At 40.2% G+C, this 18,976-nt stretch overlaps 2 protein-coding genes across 2 annotated transcripts; one reads left to right on the forward strand and one right to left on the reverse strand.

Moving 5' to 3' along the window:
• Window positions 1-797: 797 nt before the first annotated feature.
• On the forward strand, window positions 798-2,050 carry LOC149812461 (prohibitin-3, mitochondrial). The gene has a single exon (XM_089993282.1). The coding sequence runs from the start codon at window positions 944-946 to the stop codon at window positions 1,799-1,801; it is 858 nt and encodes a 285-aa protein (XP_089849408.1). The 5' UTR covers window positions 798-943; the 3' UTR covers window positions 1,802-2,050.
• Window positions 2,051-9,249: 7,199 nt separating this feature from the next.
• LOC149812462 (uncharacterized) lies at window positions 9,250-18,355 on the reverse strand. The gene is made up of 9 exons (XM_089993055.1): window positions 17,915-18,355; window positions 14,582-14,839; window positions 14,233-14,475; window positions 13,939-14,085; window positions 12,231-13,714; window positions 9,904-9,977; window positions 9,706-9,787; window positions 9,506-9,631; window positions 9,250-9,376 (listed from the first exon to the last, which is right to left on the reverse strand). Exons 1-9 carry the CDS (start codon window positions 18,353-18,355, stop codon window positions 9,250-9,252), a joined length of 2,982 nt encoding a protein of 993 aa, XP_089849181.1.
• Between the last annotated feature and the right edge of the window lie 621 nt (window positions 18,356-18,976).

Consider the following 18,976-nt stretch of genomic DNA (forward strand, 5'->3'; position numbering starts at 1 on the left):
GGTGTTGCACCCATTGAAAATAAGATGCGAGAGAATCGTTTACGGTGGTTTGGACATATTCGGCGAAGGCCTAATGATGCTTCAGTTAGAAGGTTGGAGAAATGGGAAAATATATTAGTTAAAAGAGGTCGGGGTAGGCCTAGGAAGACTTGGATGGAGATGATAGGAAAGGATATGAATGCTTTGAACCTCACCGAGGACATGGCGTTGGATAGAAATGATTGGAGGAAAAGGATTCATGTGGAAGACCCAAAATGAATTTCTTTTTTGGTTCATATCGCTGACCCCAATTGTTTTGGGATGAAGGCGTAGTTGTTGTTGTTTTTGTTGTAAAAAAAGTTTGTTATATAATGAAAAATACACCACTACCACACGGCATCATCCGCAGGTTGAGGGTGTTAAGACGAAGATACAGGGTCAAACCCCATTGGTGCACAAGTATGTCCATAGCTTTCAGAGGTGGGCCACATAAGGTTGTTGTGGGGCTCCACCTGGAATTTTCCTCGCCGAAGGGTTCCACATCATAAAAAAAGAACCCATCGAATCATATCTGAATCCAGAACTCGGATTGGGATCTATCTATTGAGTATTGCATTCGGTTCGGATTCGGATCAATCACGATCAGGACCGTACGCGATCCACTTTAACTTTTAACCCATCGGTCCTCTGTCGTGGCAAGCAAGAAAGAGAAATGGCATTTCCGTAATATGAAATCTCACTCCTGTACTATTCCGTAATCAAACCACCACTACCCCCCCCCCCCCCCCCCCTTCTTCTTCGCTCATCTTCTAGGGTTTAGGGTTTACGGTACAGTAAGAAGAAAGAAAAGAAGAGGACGGAAGGGAAGGGTGGAGTCTAAGACACTTGAGGGTTTTCCCATCCAAGAAGAAGACGAAGAAGAAGAAGGTAAGGAAGATAAAATAAGGAAGGAGAGAAGCGGATCATGGGGAGCAACCAGGCGGCGGTGTCGTTCCTGACGAACCTGGCTCGGGCGGCGATCGGGCTGGGCGCGAGCGCCTCACTGCTGAGCGCTTCCCTCTACACGGTCGACGGCGGCGAGCGCGCCGTGCTCTTCGACCGGTTCCGCGGCGTTCTGGAAGAGACGGCTGGGGAGGGCACCCACTTCCTGGTTCCGTGGCTGCAGAAGCCCTACATCTTCGACATCCGGACGCACCCTCACACCTTCTCCTCCATCTCCGGCACGAAGGACCTCCAGATGGTAAACCTCACCCTACGGGTCCTCTCCCGCCCGGAGGTCTCCCACCTCCCCGCCATATTCAAGACCCTCGGCCTCGAGTACGATGAGAAGGTGCTGCCCTCCATCGGAAACGAGGTCCTCAAGGCCGTCGTCGCCCAGTTCAACGCCGACCAGCTCCTCACCGAGCGCCCCCACGTTTCTGCCCTCGTCCGTGAGGGTCTCATCCGCCGCGCCCGCGACTTCAACATCGTCCTTGACGACGTCGCCATTACCCACCTCTCCTACGGCCCCGAGTTCTCCAGGGCCGTCGAGCAGAAGCAGGTTGCCCAGCAGGAGGCCGAGCGCTCCAAGTTCATCGTCGCCAAGGCTGAGCAGGAGCGCCGCGCCGCCATCATCAGGGCCGAGGGCGAGAGCGAGTCCGCCAAGCTCATCTCCGATGCCACCGCTGCCGCCGGGTTGGGCCTCATCGAGCTCCGTAGGATCGAGGCGTCCAGGGAGATCGCCGCCACGCTCGCCAAGACGCCCAACGTCGCGTACCTTCCAGGCGGCAACCAGATGCTGCTGGGGCTCAATCCGACCGCTGGAATGGGAGGGGGCCGTTGATTCTCGTTTATCGATCCGTCCCTCTTTTCTTCTTCTTCTGTTTCGTCGATTTTTCTTTTGTTTGCTTTGTCTGGATGGCTTCCTTTGTTCGTGAAACTTCTGTGAATCGATGACCAATTTTTGAAGTTTCTTTTCCCTGCTCCTGTTTATGATAGAAATGGCGTGGAGCGGAACCAAATGAAAAATATAAACCAAAATGAGCGGATTTTTTCTCTTAATAATTGCTTATAGATTATCTTTTTTTTGACAGAAGCTTATATATTATCTTGAATTATTCGATTCCGTTGCTTTTGAGTTCAGTATTGAGCATATCTTTTATTTGCAGAGAATAGAGATTACTTGATATTCATATGGAGTGTATTGTTTTGATTGTTGTGTCTGGGTTACCATGTCTAAGCTTTATATTCCTTGATAACGTTTTATTTTTTTCCTGAATCAGATTGTATTCTAGGCAACCATCTTATTTTAAGTGTTACGTGGATTGATGTGAATCTGATTCTTCCTTGGAGTTTCCTTATGTTGGAATCTGGTGTTTTTTTTCTGTGGATTCTAGTATAAATGTGTGGTTGGTTTTATGGCATGTCTGAGTTTTAGGCCAAATTGCATTTGGTATGATGATCATTGAAGCTCGATATTGTACTAACTTGAACAGTAAAGTATGTAGCCTGATATTGATAATAGTTATTGGGACAGACACTGATGAACATGAGAACTTTTTCTTTAATATATTTTTAATGTTTGGAAGGAGCTAGCACAAGCAACATCACTTTTTTAGGATGATTTTTGGAAGTTCACGTAATTCTAGGAGAATCCTGAGTTTTGTTAGATCAAATGCTGGTCTTGATTAGGTGAAGGTTTGCTAAAGAGCACCCATATTGCATGTGTAGGTTCACAGGTTAAAGTAGTTTCTGACAATCACTATTAAATTCAGAGCAAACAGGTCCTCCCCTTCTGGAGATTTTCATCCTCAAGTTGGATGCTGTGTGTTGGAACGAACAGATCCTGCAAAAGTTCCTTGTACTCTTGACTATTTCATGAATGTTCAACATCTCATAAGTGTCATGAAGCATAAAGTTGATGTCATGAGTTGCAACATACTCTCCAGCAATGTGTACTACTTTATTTTCATAAATAACATTTTTATTTTTTATTTTCTTATAATTTATAATTCTCTACCTATTGTTATGATATTGTTTGTCTTTGGTGTACAGAACCTTGTACTCAACCAATTTCAAACAACAGAAACAAAACTTCCATGGCCTTTGCTGATTTGATTTTGATGATATTGTTTAAGTTTCTGGTTTTGGTGTACAGAACCCTGCAATCAACCAATTTCAAACAATAGAAACAAAAGTTCCATGGCCTTTGTTGATTAGAAAGATCAACTGATTGGCGATATATGCTAGAACCAGGAAGTGTGATGGCATTATCAATGTATTAGTGATCCATCCATAACAGAAGCCAATTGCATGGATCTTCAAAGTTTATGGTAATTATAAGTATGCGCTTGATGAACCATAAACCAATTGCTATATAGCAACAGCAAGTGGTGACAAGGTTGATCTTGGTGTTGTTTTTCTGGCAAAATTACAACAAACACCTCTTTGTGAATTCTTTCTCCTCTTTCTGAGGAAACACCAATGCTACTTCTCCCTGTTGTGATTACTTTGCTCATAACTACCAAGTTGTCAACTATCAGTCATTTCTAAGTGGTGTAGAACTTAAGCACCTGATTTTACTATCTTGCATTTTTTTCATTTGCAACATTTTCTTTATATCGTCTAAATGGTGTTTTAGCCTGTATGAACCACTTTATGTTCCAACTTCAATTGCCGTTCCTCCTTTGTCATATTTTGCGATGCCCTATTAATAGTTGTGCTTGTACTAAATCACATGGAAAATAAAACATTATGTTGCAAAGACAACACTGAAAGACTTTAAGAAAATGAAGTTTATTGTACATTATTGAAAAAGATGAAATCATGTGCATATGTATGTATGTATGTGTTTATGTATATACTTCTCCACAAATTGTTGATCTTTGTTGCTGCTTGAATTTTGGTTTGCTTTGGATTGGAAGTTAGGATCGTCAAAATTTTCTATGGAAGCATAAATAAGAGGAATAAGTCTTCTAGGATGTAGCCTTCGAGGATGCAGTTTGTTTTCTGCATAACATGCCCTGATATTTTGACCAAATCGATGAAAGGAGAAATGTAAGTGAAGAATGCTAATTTCTTCACCTTTACAATACAACAACAACAACAACTACGCCTTCATCCCAAAACAATTGGGGTCGGCGATATGAACCAACAAAGAAAATCATTCTGGGTCTTCCACATGAATCCTTCTCCTCCAATCATTTCTATCCAATGCCATGTCCTCGGTGAGGTTCAGAGCATTCATATCCTTTCCTATCATCTCCATCCAAGTCTTTTTAGGCCTACCCCGACCTCTTTTAACTAATATATTTTCCCATTTCTCCATCCTTCTTACTGGAGCATCATTAGGCCTTCGCCGAATATGTCTAAACCACCGTAAACGATTCTCTCATCTTATTTTCAATGGGTGCAACGCCTACCTTCTTACGTATCTCCTCGTTTCGAATCTTATCTTTTATTGTATTTCCACACATCCATCTAAGCATACGCATCTCAGCTACACTCATTTTTTGAATATGATGTCTCTTGGCAGCCCAACATTCTGTACCATATAGTAAAGCGGGCCTAATAGTCGTCCTATAAAACTTTCCCTTCAACCGCAATGGCATTCTACGATCGCACAACACTCCAGTTGCGCTTTTCCATTTCATTCACCCAACCTTTATCCTATGATTTACATCTCCATCAATTTCTCCATACTTTTGAATGATAGATCCCAAATATTTGAAACAATCATCCACCGGTATTTCTTGCTCACCAAGCTTCACTACACTCCCATCACTACTTCGTTGCTTACTAAACCGACAATGTTTTGTTATTTAAATTCAGTTTGACTTTGAATAATCAATTCAGTCTTTATCTAACCATATAAGGATTCTTTATCTTCTGTTCTTTATTCTTAAATGTATGTCTACAATGAAATAGATACACTTTTTAATGACAGTGTTTGATGTACGAGATGAGATTTAGACATGTAATCAGTTGCCAACCTTTTATTAATGCGATGAGAATGCTTTTGAGGGTTAATGAGAATGCTTCCATGAAAGCGTCTTGTTGATGCCTTCTCTTGCATACCGCTCAAGTTCAGTAAGAAGTGGTTGGCTGGTTGTCTAGTTTCCTCTCTCTAATGAACTTGTTAGGATCAGTCTGGACTCTGGTGATCTACTGGCTCAACTGTTGAGGGCTGGGTTGTAGCCCTAGGGTGACAACAATTGGTAAGAGTACCTGATGTTAGGAATAGCAATATGTGATAATTCCATTTGGGTACTTTTTATGTGAGCATAGTCAATGTTCATAACCAAAAACATAGTTCATGTAATCTGCAAATTATGTAGTATTGAGCATTGAGATAATGATGCAACACCCTAGGCTGATAGTTTCCAACCAGCGAGCTTGAAATCTTGGTTGGAAGCCTAGATAGAATCTATTGCCAAATTTTCTGCTGCAACTAGTAGAAAGCACTGCTTGATATCTTGATTTATATGTTGGACTGCTAAAAATAGTGAGCGGTGTAGGAGTGGGTATGATCTGGCATTATCAGACCTTTAGCTACTGGTTTTATTATCAGTATGAGTAGATCTGGCAAAAGCTTGGCACTGAGGGAAGGGGGAGGATTATTGTCCAGCTTTCGTTATTAGTAATAACATTGAGGGATAGCTCAGTGGCTTGTGTGTTGCAGTGTATATCTGTATGTATTTATGTAATAACTATTATGTAATTTGCAATTTAAATTGTAGTGTTACCTAGTTGTTACTTGTGCCTAGGAACATCAACCAACAGCAATTGCTGAACACTTTTATCTGTCCATGCGGATGAGCCTGCAATCTCAAAACCATAGGAACTCCTTGAAGCTGCATCATACCTGTGCAACTTTTGCAGAACTACTAAAGCCGAAATTGAGTATCAGATGACGACCTTTAGTTGGTCAGCATGACTTGAAATTTATTCCAGTCACCTGAGTTGTGGGAACTGGGATGCAAGTTGCTGCTGCCCAAAGTCCTCGGTATGCTAAGGTAGGACTATTTGAACTATGTAGACGAGAGTACCCTATGGCTGTGGATTGCGACCAAAAACTAGAGGTTTCAGTAACTGAAGGTTATTTTTCAACACTGTTCTTGCTTGGGAGTTGGCAATCTGGTTGAAGCTTTCAGATGCCTTGTGATCAGTCTGTCACTTCAAAGTCTTTTTCATGATAACTGTGCTTCTCTTTCTTTTCCTCAGGTTGTCTTGCTTGATATCCTGAACAATTTACTTGATAAAATTCTTCCTTTGATTTCTGAAGTTTCATATTTGAACATATCTGGGTTTAACATTTTAGTTTAAGCCTGAAGTGATTTTCCCCTGGTAGACCATCAAGCATTGCAACTCTTTTAACAGTACAGAAGGGAAAACATTCCTTATGTTAGGCCTTTGATGAATGGTGTTAATTACAGTGAGAATAAATCGTGGTTTCCCACACTAGGAGGATGCAGGCTTAGTACGAACTTTAATGGTCCTGTAACCCATGGAAGTCCTAGCAGCTTAGCTCTGCCACTCATCCAAGCCGTCTTCGGGATGGATTCAACAGTAGAGGTCAAAGAACCAGGCTCTTAAATGAGAATATTTGTCAGAGAAATTTTCTGGCTCAATGTGTTACGTTTTATGGAGGGTTAAAGCATATTGATCACGGGTAGGGCTGGCCACTGGGCTGGGTAGCCCACTGGCTCTCGGGTACCAAGGCAGGTCAGTCTTGGGTCTCATTTTGAGGACCATGCAGGAATGATGTCGGGCCGGGCCCGTCTCAACATGATATCGGGTTGGGCTCAGGCCTAGCACCCTGCTCGACTTGGGCCCTTAATATGGGTAAAAAAAGAAAAAAATTATCTTTTACATTAATATACTCAAGTGGGGCTTGTACTTTTACTAACCAGGATCATACTGTCTCAGCCTGAACCCAAAACCCAACCTGCTATGAGTGCTCTTACAAAGGGAGAAATATGTTTTTTACAGGCAAATAGTGTCACTTCACTCTTCTTCCCTCTTCGGTATGAGACTTCACCCATCAGGAACTTTTTTGCATGCAGTATGCATGATGATGATGATGTGATGCAAATAATAAATGCAATTGCTATTAACGTGCCTCTCTCCCGCTATTAAATGCATTGTCTCCTCCAAAAAGGGATGTTGAGAAGCTTTTTGGATTTTTAACTTTGACCTCTACAAATTCACTAAATGGAGATTAATCCCAGAGAAAGAAGGCCCTTCCAAAAAACATAAAATGAGGACCTTCACTACTCACAAAACAAATTGAGCTTCTCCCAACCCATGGGAGCTTGATCTGATCCAACCTGATATATATATATATATATATATATATATATATATATATATATATATATATATATATATATATATATATATATATATATATATATATATATATATATATATATATATATTCGTGGGTTTCATGCTCACTCTTAATACCCGAGCCCGACCTGATAATTGTTTTGGGCTAGTTGGGCCTTAACGGGCCTCAGATCAGGCCACTAGCAACAAATTAGAGACGGATTTTGAAAGATGGAAGAGAAACCATGAAGCGATGGTTAAATGTGGTTTTATCTGGTTCGATTTTTATCAACCTCGTTGCTTGTTTTGCGTTCGATTACATTGTTTGTGTTTTTTAAACCGGGACCATGTCAAATTATTATTATTATTATTATTATTATTATTATTATTATGGTTTGATTACGTTTTATATGGTTCGGAAATCCATTGATTTGTGGTCTGTTTTGGTTTGATTTCCATGATCTGGATACATTTTCTATACGGTTGCACTAGACTAAAGTGATAGCTTGTGATCACCAGGCATACCTTTACCTGGAAGGCGGACCCAGAACTTGCGGTTGAATTGAGTTTATTTTTTATACCCACAAAACTGCATATACTTTATGCTATACCAAAAATGTGAAACCAACCTTACATAGAACAAGATTCCAGTTGCTCGATGCCGGTGCGCGCACACACACACACACGCACAACAGAACATGCAAAAATTTATATTTATTAGTGACTGATTGAAGAACATTCTTAATACACGAGCCCTTTCACGTGAAAGGAAAATAAAGAAAAACATGAAAAATCAACATGAAGGAAGCTAAACAGAAAATGCAAGGGAAATATCTACTCACAAAAATGAATCAAATGAACGCTAGAGCAATTTACAAGATCTAAGCCACATATTTTACAGTTAGTGGAGATAAGGTCGTTCCCGTATACATTGCTGTGAGCACCGCTACGAACTTGAGCATGGTTTCTTCGCAGAACCACTTTAATCTCCAGGAAAGGATGGAACCATTGCCCTTTTTCAGCTGTTCCCCCTTCTCAATCTCTCCGGAGAAGCATATCTTTTCAGGAGTAACATGGTCCAGGATTAAGGTCATGCATCTGCTTCCCCTACACTCGATTACCTGATACCATTCAAATTCTAAGCTATTTGAAGTCTCGCAAACTTTAAAGATCTCACATGGTTGGCTACATCAATAAAGAATAAGGAGAAGAAAATGGCATTCATTTGGCAAAGAGATTACAATGAGTAGAGAAAGATACCATCTCAGATATGTCAAAGATAGCGCAGCAGGCATCAAGGGAAAAATATGGTCTCGGTGCTCCAGGATCAAGTGAGCCAAACTGGAGAAGGTCCTCTATGCAAATAAAGATATAGCCTTCAACAAGAAACATGGATCTTGAAATCCATGACTCTCCTATCAAGCAATACAAGATTCAGTGGGTGTAATCCGTACGGGCAACATCACAGTAGAAGATTAAAAGTGAAGCCTAAACGTATCTGGTCCACATACAAGTAGGGCTGGATAGCGGCCCAGGCATGGTACAGGTTTTTGAGCCACAATTCAGCCCAGACTGGGCTTAGACCTGGCACAGGCTGGGTTTGACCAGCCCATGGCCCATCAAGGAGACGATCAAGCCACTACCTCAGCCCCAAAATAGAGCTGGATTGGACTGACGCACCTCAACCCATATACTTTTATGTTCATGTAGGTGGGCAATCTACGGGCAACCCATCTAAGCCCCTGCCTGGGCGAAGTTGTTGAGCACAAGTTTGAGAGCTTTCCGTCCAATATATAGGACAAGCCAGCCATCTAGAGACTGGGATATAAAGTTATCATTCTTTTTCACTGAAAACATCTTTTTCTACATATTTCAAAGTTGATACCATAGAAATCAGTAACGTCATGCATAACCCAGAACACAAATATAGAAGCAATGCACAGAGCACAAAATTTTAATGCTTTAAGGCAGTGAGACCACACCTTTGCTATTTTCATGCCAAAATAGGAGTGTTGAGTAGAGAAGTATGTTCCCTTTCAGACCACCACAAATCTGACTATCAAACAAATTCACCTGGACCTGTTCCCAACTGTTTTGAAACCACCAACCATAAGAAAGATTAAAAATTAAACAAATAAATAATCAAACTACATGAGTAGACACTGTAGTAAGGCAAAAGCATTTCATTGACAGAAAAAGACTATTAAGGAAAAGATACCTTCTTAAGGAATATCTATTAGCTGCCCTGTTGGATTCACAGACTAACAATAGGCCTAGCAATGCCCTTGATTTCTCAATAGTCTTCATTATAAATATGTATGTTTTATTACCTGCAATATGCACTCTATCACCAAGACGTTTAGTTAAATAATAGAGTAACTATTTTTTCCTCTCAACTCAACAGTTCGATATACCAACCTGATAACCAGCAATCCAATTCCAACAACAATTTCCTTGATGTCATCCGACCTATGCCATGCTGCCACTTCCAAAGTTACTCCTGTGAATGGACATTAAATGGACTACAATTATGGAGCCAACTGACTGAAGTAGCCTTTAGACAAAATCATAGAAATAAAGCAAACTTGACAGTATAACAAACATATGTATACTAACCTCTCTCATGGTCTGTTGCAGATATAAGGAGCACGTACAGTTTATTTTCATTGCTCAATATTACAGATACCTCACTGAAAATATGGTACAAAGTAGTTTTCATCAGGAAACTCCTTGCTCACCATGGACCCAAAAGAACATCTGGAACTAAAATGATCTAATTATACAATTTAACATTGAACAGCATTATGGAAATATATAAAGAATTCAGAGAGGCATAGATGTTGAGCAAGCCTAAGTTTGATATGTCACAAAACACAATAGTGTTAGGATGCAAACAGACCGGATCCAGTACAAAAGTTTTATGATTTTTGGCTGTTCCGACCCAATCTGGATCCAACTTTCCTATGTATTTAGCTCATCCGAAGACAATCCGTTTGCATCCCTAAGTGTTGCCTATAGACTATGTCACATGGACACACTCAAAAGGACACAGGAGAAACATTTTTATGCATTTCCCATTAAGAATAGTATATAAAGGAACATGACATGGACATAAATTGAAGTATTCATATCACATAGCCTATAGGACCCTTTTAAGTAAAGATTCCTCATGTCTTGATCATGGGAAAAATAACTCACATAAAAGTGAAAGCATAGTTTTATGGGCATCCACAAGTCAGGAGTAAGACAAAATAATTTTAACAAGAGATGCTCAATGGGGTGCGTGAGAGAGAGAGAGAGAGCACATAGTTGGAACGATGGGGCATCCAATTCCTGAGATCAAAGAAGCTTGGTGCATCGGACACTTCCAACTTGTTATCATACAGACAAGATAAATTCATTGACAAGCTGCAGTCATAACGATTGTCTATGCCGGCTGTGTGGAGATCTGCTATTTGGATAAAAAAAGATGATACAAGCCGGCAAGCAAACATAATAGTCTATTAGTATTTTCAATCAATTCCGCTTGGCCATAAAGTCCCCAGCCAAACTCTGCAGCTCTTTTTCATTTTTCAATTATCAATAGTTCTACATTTGTTTTCCTTCATATGAAGCTGAGTGGTGAGGCACGTCTAGAAGTGACATGACATGGCTGGAAGATAGCGTCTGGCTTCATAGGGCACTTTTCCACCTAGAGGTAGCTCAGTGGAAGGGTAAAGCTCTTTTTTTTTCATTGTTTTAGAGAAGGTGGTGTGGAAGGGTAAAGTGTTAAAAATAACAACTTATACGAACTTCATAGTCAACAGCTTTTATGTATGACCAAAATTCTGGAATAGTAAGGACTGGGATATAGCCAATATATTTGTTCTAGCGAAAGGAGGTTGCTACTAATGCAGGCTATTTTGCTCAGTAGTGTATGACAAGGATCAAGAAAATGATAAAGTGCGACTAGGACAAAGAAAAATGCAATAAACTCCAGAGTCAGTATGATGTTTTACAAGAGGATGGTTGGTATATATTAGTTCACCAAAACCTAAACATTTGGTAATCCGATAAAAAAAGTCATCTCCATCAAGTGAGGCACTTGCATTGTTTCTCATTAGACTGCATTCATTTATCCCATAGTCACCAATATTGTTCTTGGCATCTCAGCAAGGTTTTTCTCGTGAGATTTTTCAAAAGTTGTTTTTCTTGGAAAAAACCCAGGAGAATATCAAAAGTTTTAAAATTTGAAAAAATATAAGGAAGAATAAAAAAGATAAATAATAAGTTTTATAGAAGTTTTCATGCAAAAATATAAAGAAACAGTTACAAAAAGTTTTTAAAATATAAGAGAAACAAAAAAATGTTTTTGTGAAATTCTTGGGAATGTCTCAAGAAAATATCACAATAATACCGCGATATTTTAAGTCGTAGCGATATTTTGAAAATCTCACAAAAATATTATCTGACCTTGAAGTATCGTTATTATCATGCTAGTTTCAAAATATAAGTGATATCATTGACTATGATTTATCCTATATTGATTCTTTTGTTTTCTTGTATGGATTTCTGCTATGAACATAAGATAATAAAGCTTGTAGCACTTACACCAAGCAAAAGAAGAAACAATAGAAGCAGAAGACAATAAACTTACAGTAACCATTCCCCTTTCTCTCCAATCAAAACATTAAAAGGAAAAAAATATAGGTTATCTGTTGGATTAGGAAGAAAAAAGAAACAACTAATGGAACCAATCACTGATAATAGTTACAAAAGCAGGTGCGTTTCAAGTGTCTAGACAAACTAGTTTTTTCCTGTTTTTTCAAAATTTTGCATTTTAGGGGGTTCAGGTTGGATTTGATGCATGGATGCAGGGTTGAAGCAATAAAGGAAAAAATTAACTATATTGACCTAGTTAATCAATGGATTATATTAATTACAAAAGACAGGGAGGAGAGTACCTTTCAGATGAGCTTTGGTGACATAATTGTACGCAAGAACAAAAGACATAGTCTTGACAAGTCTCAGAAACTTGATGTTCTGCAACATTCAGATTGAAGTAGCTCCTTATGAAATCATCAGAAACTAAGGTAGAATAACCATAAGTACTGATTCCTGATCCTGAGCTACTACATTTGCATATGGATAAATGCCCAAGCTCACTCCTCCAAGAATGTTTCTCATCAATGACTTCATGAGACTTGAAACGAGCATTCTGTCTAGCAATAGTTCCCAGGGCATAATCTTCCTCCATGTCAACCCCAGAATCATCTAGAACACCGTTTAGCTTCTGCATCAGAAGTTCACTGCTCTGTTCTTGCAGAGTCCCATCAGATGGTGAAAAATTCTTCTTTGGTACCCTCTTGGTTCTTATTTTCTCCAAATACTCTGCATCCTGGCTTACGCTTTGATTGCCATCGCCTGCATCTGAGATAATATCATCCGTACAGGATGGCTTGGCATGGACATGTTTCAGCACTTTCCCAATACCGGAATTAGGTTCAGGATAAAAATATACTTGTAGTTCGCTGTTTGTTCTCGCACATGGGTCTCCATGCCATCCTCGATAATAGGCCTTATCAAAGAGTTCATCACTGGAGCGTTCAGTCATATTCACCTTCAGAGTTTCACCATTTTCTACCCTATCAGAGCTGGGGAACAAGCTGTCCTCCATGCAGCAACTGTTGTCACTGGTACTGGTGTCACTATCTGATGATACTACAGAACAAGACCCAGCAGATGATTGCATAAATTCTTCCTCTAAGTTCTGTCGCCGATACAATATGTCTTCTCTATAATGTGGTGGTGAACCAGGAAGCATAGAGGAATACCGTGATTCCATTATTTCATCAATACCTGTCAATGACAAGAAACTTTCTTGTCTACTGTTCCTATCACCTCTGAATGCTGCCATTGAATCATCAGGATGCATTGAACTGCTCTCTGGATTTATAGTGTTGTGCCTAATGTTTGCAGAGTCAACTTCAATACGAGAACCAAAAGACTGGTGAATTATTTGTTCATTAGGATTACTAGGTAAGAAATCATCCAAACCTAGGATGCCAATACTATCTTCATCTCCTGAATCTCGTACATAATCCAAACCACTATATCTGGTGCTTCCCCTTTGTTGCTTATACTTGTTCCTAGTTTTCATGTACTTCTCTTTCCTAGAAATCAATGTTGGGTTTTTCCCGTGCTTTGCCGGGTCTTCTGTGGTCTGGTCCAAGGAATCTCTAAGCTCTTTCAACCAAACTGATATCTCTTTCTTCATGAACTCAGCTCTACTCAAATCCAACAATTTTGATTCGCCCTCAGCTTTACCAATCTTATCACTTTTAAGATCCTCAGCGTTGCCCGAATGCAACTCCTGATCAACAGCTTCTGAACCAGAAACTTTCATCTGTTCTGCATCTTCAATATGTGCAATGCGTGACAGCTTTTTCTGAAAGTACATAAACAAATGAACAAACAAATATTTAAACATGAACCATTCACCAATGCTTTGTCCTAAACTGACAAAGATGAATCTTAAATTCTTTGCTCTATTTCCAAAGAAAGAAGTAGCCAACAAACATTCCAGATAAATGCTGCATATGCATGTGCATATGCGTGCTATGCAAAAGAATAAGTCAAGAAATTGCCATGCATCTGAAGTAAACAACCTACCCTTTTTACACCAGAACATCCATCTGGTTTAGCTTCTATTGCAGGAGAGTAAAATCCATATCCAGGAGGTTTTTTCTGTCTGCCCGAACGAATTATCTTCACCTTCCAGAAATCTCTTTTGTCGATTCCTCTTTCATCTAGTTTTAACTAGATCATGCATTGAATAAATGAAACATGAGCGAGACCAGAAACTACCAGTAAGATTATCTATCCAATTGAGCCATTAAAAGATGGCACTGCAAACAATGTTGGTAACAGTAACATAGATTAACAGAAAATCAGGACATAACTTACTCTTTCAGGAATGTTAAAATAGCTAAAAACTTGGGGTCGGTACCAACGCGCATAGCAGATAGGATTGCCTTCCAACAACAGGTCGTGAAGGCATGGTAGGCCTCCAAGGAGATCAATCTTTGAAAAGTCTGAAATGATATTGTATGAAAGATCAAGCCCTTCTAACGTCTTCAAATTCTCAATTCCATGAAAATTTGTCAACGCATTGTTCCTAAGAACAAGCTTAACAATGGGGCATGCCACCTATAGTATAATGTGAATCCCTTGTGATCATTCTCCATAAAATACAAAGAAAAACCAACTGGACAACAATAGGAAGAGGAAGAAGGAAGTTTCTAGTGACGGCTACCTCAATGAGAGAAGTGATCGTTCTCAAATGATTGAACCCAAGATCCAGGTACTTCAATTTCTTGCACTCACGAAGATTATCTACTTTTGCAAATCGATTCTTACTCAGATCCAGTGTCTCAGCCGCCGGAAGCAAATGCAAAGACTCGTCCATGAGAACAAGACCATTACAAGCACAGGAAACAAATGATAACCGATTCCAGGGAGCACATTTCCGAATCTCCGCAATCCTATCAGCAAATACATGCCTCAAAGCATCCTAAAAAGACAAACAAAGCATATTCACAGTCTTGCAAACAAAATGAAAAGCAGGGAAAAAAATCAAATAGAAACAATTGAGCGCTTTGATATTCCCCATGCTCCAGTTCCGTAGCACAAATGAAATCATAAATCTGAATAGGAAATTTATACAATAGAACAAATTTTGTAATAAAGGTTGCCCGAAATATATTTCTTTTTCCCCTGAAACCGAAGAATAAAACAAACACTTCTTTCCTAGAAGAAAAACTTAAGACTCAAAGACAAGATTTCAAAAGAATAAGGGGAAAACCCCATGCAATTCCTTTTCTTCACTCTAAAACAAATTGAACAGAAACAAAGAGAATGAAGGAAACTGAAGTTACCTATTCATTTAAAGAAAAAATACACTAAGCATTTTTGTCCCAAATCGAACCCGTATCGAACAAAAATTTGAGTCAATATCTCCCTTTACCAGTTTAAGATCAAGATTCTTGACGAATGCAATCTTAACTCTTTTGCAAATAACGAAAGCAATTTTCCTCCTAAATTGAACAAAAAATCCCAGCTAAAAACTCTTTCTTCCTACTTAAAATCAAAAGAAAAAAGACACTAAGCATTTTTCGCCCCAAATCAAACCGGTATCAAATCAAAATTTGAGTCAATGTCTTCGTTTACCAGTTTAAAATCAAAATTCTTGCCGAATGCAATCTTAACCCTTTGCAAATAACAGTTTCCTCCCAATTTGAACAAAAAATCCAAGCAAAAACTCTTTCTTCCTACTTAAAATCAAAATTCTTGGATGGGATCTTTCCTTCTGATCTGAGCCCAGACAAGCCCAATCTCCAAGAGCTGGAGCTGGACTTGGGCGTTTTAAGGAAGGTACTGAAGGTGGGCAGCCAAGTAAGGCATGTGTTGAAGATGATTATGTACATCAAGGAAACAATGTGATGCTGAATAGAAACATTGAAGAAGGTAATGTGATGCTGAATATAAATATTGAAGAAGGCAACAGTGCAGAAAGGAAACCTCATCAAGGTGGCACGTTGAGCTTGGCAAGGCAAAAGAATGAGAAAACAAAAATAAAGAACAAAATACAAAGAATATTCAGCTTACCTTGTGAGAGAAAATTCTCTTATGGAAATCCTTACATACCTCAATCTTGTAAATGTTGGTAACTTTGTTTACCTTCCTTAACATGAGTCTCATAAAGATGTAAAGATTTTGATGTATATTAGGATGTTCATGACTCTCCAAAAACGTGAGTGAGAGGAAGAAAAGAAATAGAAGCAATAAAAACGTGTCTCGATCAAATTGGATTGTACCAACTATCTGCTCTATGAAAAAGAGCCGACAAATTGGCTCTCAGCTAGATAAAGGCCACTGAGCCTGTCCTTGGACAAATGATAAGGTTCTCCACTGCTTGTGAGGCTTGGCTCTCCCTAGAGCATTACTACTTGTCTCAATCAAAACTAAGAATCATCCAGTTGAAAAGAGAAGTTCAAAATGTTAAGAAAGATGAAAAATCCATGGCTGAGTACCTCATCCATGTAAGGTTCATTGTTGATTCTCTAAGCACTATTAGTGAGGAAATTAAGGATGAAGATCTTGTCCTGCACACTCTCAACGGTCTTCCCGCTGAGTATGAAAGTTTTATTACTGTCTCTGCCTATCAAGAGAAATTACCATCGTTTGTTGAAGTATTTGACATGTTTCTCACTCAAGATAAGAGGCTGGAAATGTTCGTGCCAAAACAACCTCATCAAGTTGAATCTTCCTCAACTCCCTTCTTATCTCAAAGAGGTTGGGGGTGCGAAAATAACTTCCAAGGCCATGGAGGAAGAGGGCGAAGATTTGGGAGGAATTTTCAAAACAACTTTCAAGCTCAAAAAAGTGGATTTAATTCATGCATGAGCCAATGCTGGACCATTGGAATCATGTGAAAAGAACTCTGCAGTACTTGAAAGGGATAGTCAATTTTGGCCTCAAATTTGTCAAATCCAGCTCTCTGGAGTTGCCCGCCTTTTATGATGCAGATTGGGTTGGTTGCCCTGATGATAGAAAATCCACCAATGGGTATCTTACTTGCTTAGGGCCTAACATTATATCATGGAGATCCATTAACCAGCATACTGTAGCCAGATCAAGTACTGAAGTTGAGTATAAGGCTTTGATAGGAGCTGTGTCTGAGTTGATGTGGTTGCAAAATCTCCTAATCGACTTGAGAATAAATCAGAGTGTTGTTCCCACGCTGTGGTGTGACAATTTAGGTGCTACCTACCTTGCTGCTAATCATGTTTTTCATGGCAGAACAAAATACATTGAAATCGAATATCACTTTGTCCCAGAAAAAGTTGCAAAACAAGATATCAATGCAAAGTTCATTCCCTCTAAAGATCAACCTGCATATATTTTTACTAAAGCCATTACAGGGCCCAAATTCTGTATGTTGATAAACAAACTCAGTCTCCAAGACCTGGCGATTGGCTTGAGGAGGCGTGTAAAGTAAGTGTGACAAGGACAAGCGCAATCTCCAAGAGCTGGAGCTGGACTTGAGGGGGCGTGCAGCCAAGTAAGGCATGTGTTGAAGATGGCTATGTACATCAAGGAAACAATGTGATGCTGAATAGAAACCTTGAAGAAGGTAATGTGATGCTGAATATAAATATTGAAGAAGGCAACAGGGAAGAAAGGAAACCTCATCAAGGTGGCACGTTGAACTTGGCAAGGCAAAAGAATGAGAAAACAAAAATAAAGAACAAAATACAAAGAATATTCAGCTTACCTTGTGAAAGAAAATTCAGTTATGAAAATCCTTACGTACCTCAATTTTGTAAATGTTGGTAACTTTGTTTACCTTCCTTAACATGAGTCTCATAAAGATGTAAAGACTCTGATGTATATTAGGATGTTCATGTCTCTCCAAAAAACGTGTGAGTGAGAGAAAGAAGAAGAAATAGAAGCAAGGAAGAAGAAAGCTCTTCCACCGTGGATGTAGGCACCATAAGCCCGAACCACGTAAAAACGTGCTTTTCTGTGTGCTTGTGTATGATCCTGCCTTTTACCAATCTTTACAGAAGAAGAAGAAGAAGAGTACCGTGGAGTTGTGGCAGATGATTTTCTCGAGGGTAGGGCGGAGGTTGAGGAGGCTGCGGGCAGCGGAGGTGGAGAGATCGCAGCCGCGGAGCTCGAGAACCCTAAGCCTGACGAAGGGGAGGAGGGAGAGAGGAGTGGGGTCCCTGGCGGGAGGGGCCAGGACGGAGACGACCCTGAGGGAGGTGAGGAGGCGCAGGATCCGGCGGAGCCGCTCCAGGGCGCGGTGGTCGCCGAGGTCGGAGACGTAGGTGCGGAGGTAATCGACGGGCGCGGAGGCCAGCAAACCCTCCAGCTCGCCCAGCGCTTCGATCCGCGACTGCACGTAGTGGAGGCCAGCGGGGTTGAGCTTCAGCACAAGGCTGCCGTCGAGTAGTGGGCCCGCCTGCCTCCCCACGAACTGCACCAGCGACTCCAGGTACCGATCGCCCGTCACGATCGCCATCCTCTCGATCCCTCGCTTGTGAGAGATGGGGAGGGAGGGTTTAGGGTCGCCGACCGGACGGCCCCCAAAAACCCTCCCTTTCTCTCTCCCTGCTAATCATTGGCGCGTGGCGATGCGTGTTCCGTTTTCGTTTTTTATTTGCGCGGGTAATTGGGACCTGCGTCCGTTACTTTCACGTTCTAGTTTCTTGTACCGTCCACTCTCAGCCCTGTAACGCTCGAGTCCACTCTCATCTACCTAGGGATGGCAGTGCGCTGGGGCGGGGCAGGTCCGATCCGTCTCACAATATTTCTCTTCATCATTGCCTACGTTTTTGCACGGGTTTTGATTTTAACTTTTTATCTCCGATGTATTTTTCGTGTCTTTCAAATCAGGTTCAAACGGGGGTAAGGCAGATAAAAAAATTAGGACCTCTATTTTAGGGTTAGAAATATATATATATATATATATATATATATATATAAAACATGCATAAAAATATAATAGTGATTTTGTTAGAGAAGACCCGGGATAGGGTGGGGGGGCAAGAATAAGTTCATCTTCGAACGGGTTTTGATTTTAACCTTCATCCCTAATTCATTCTTCGTTTTATATCTTCCATAACCGGTCCAAAACAGGGCG

The sequence above is a fragment of the Nuphar pumila genome, chromosome 17 (assembly GCF_984573655.1).
Source record: "Nuphar pumila chromosome 17, dmNupPumi1.hap1.1, whole genome shotgun sequence".
Classification (NCBI taxonomy): domain Eukaryota; kingdom Viridiplantae; phylum Streptophyta; class Magnoliopsida; order Nymphaeales; family Nymphaeaceae; genus Nuphar; species Nuphar pumila.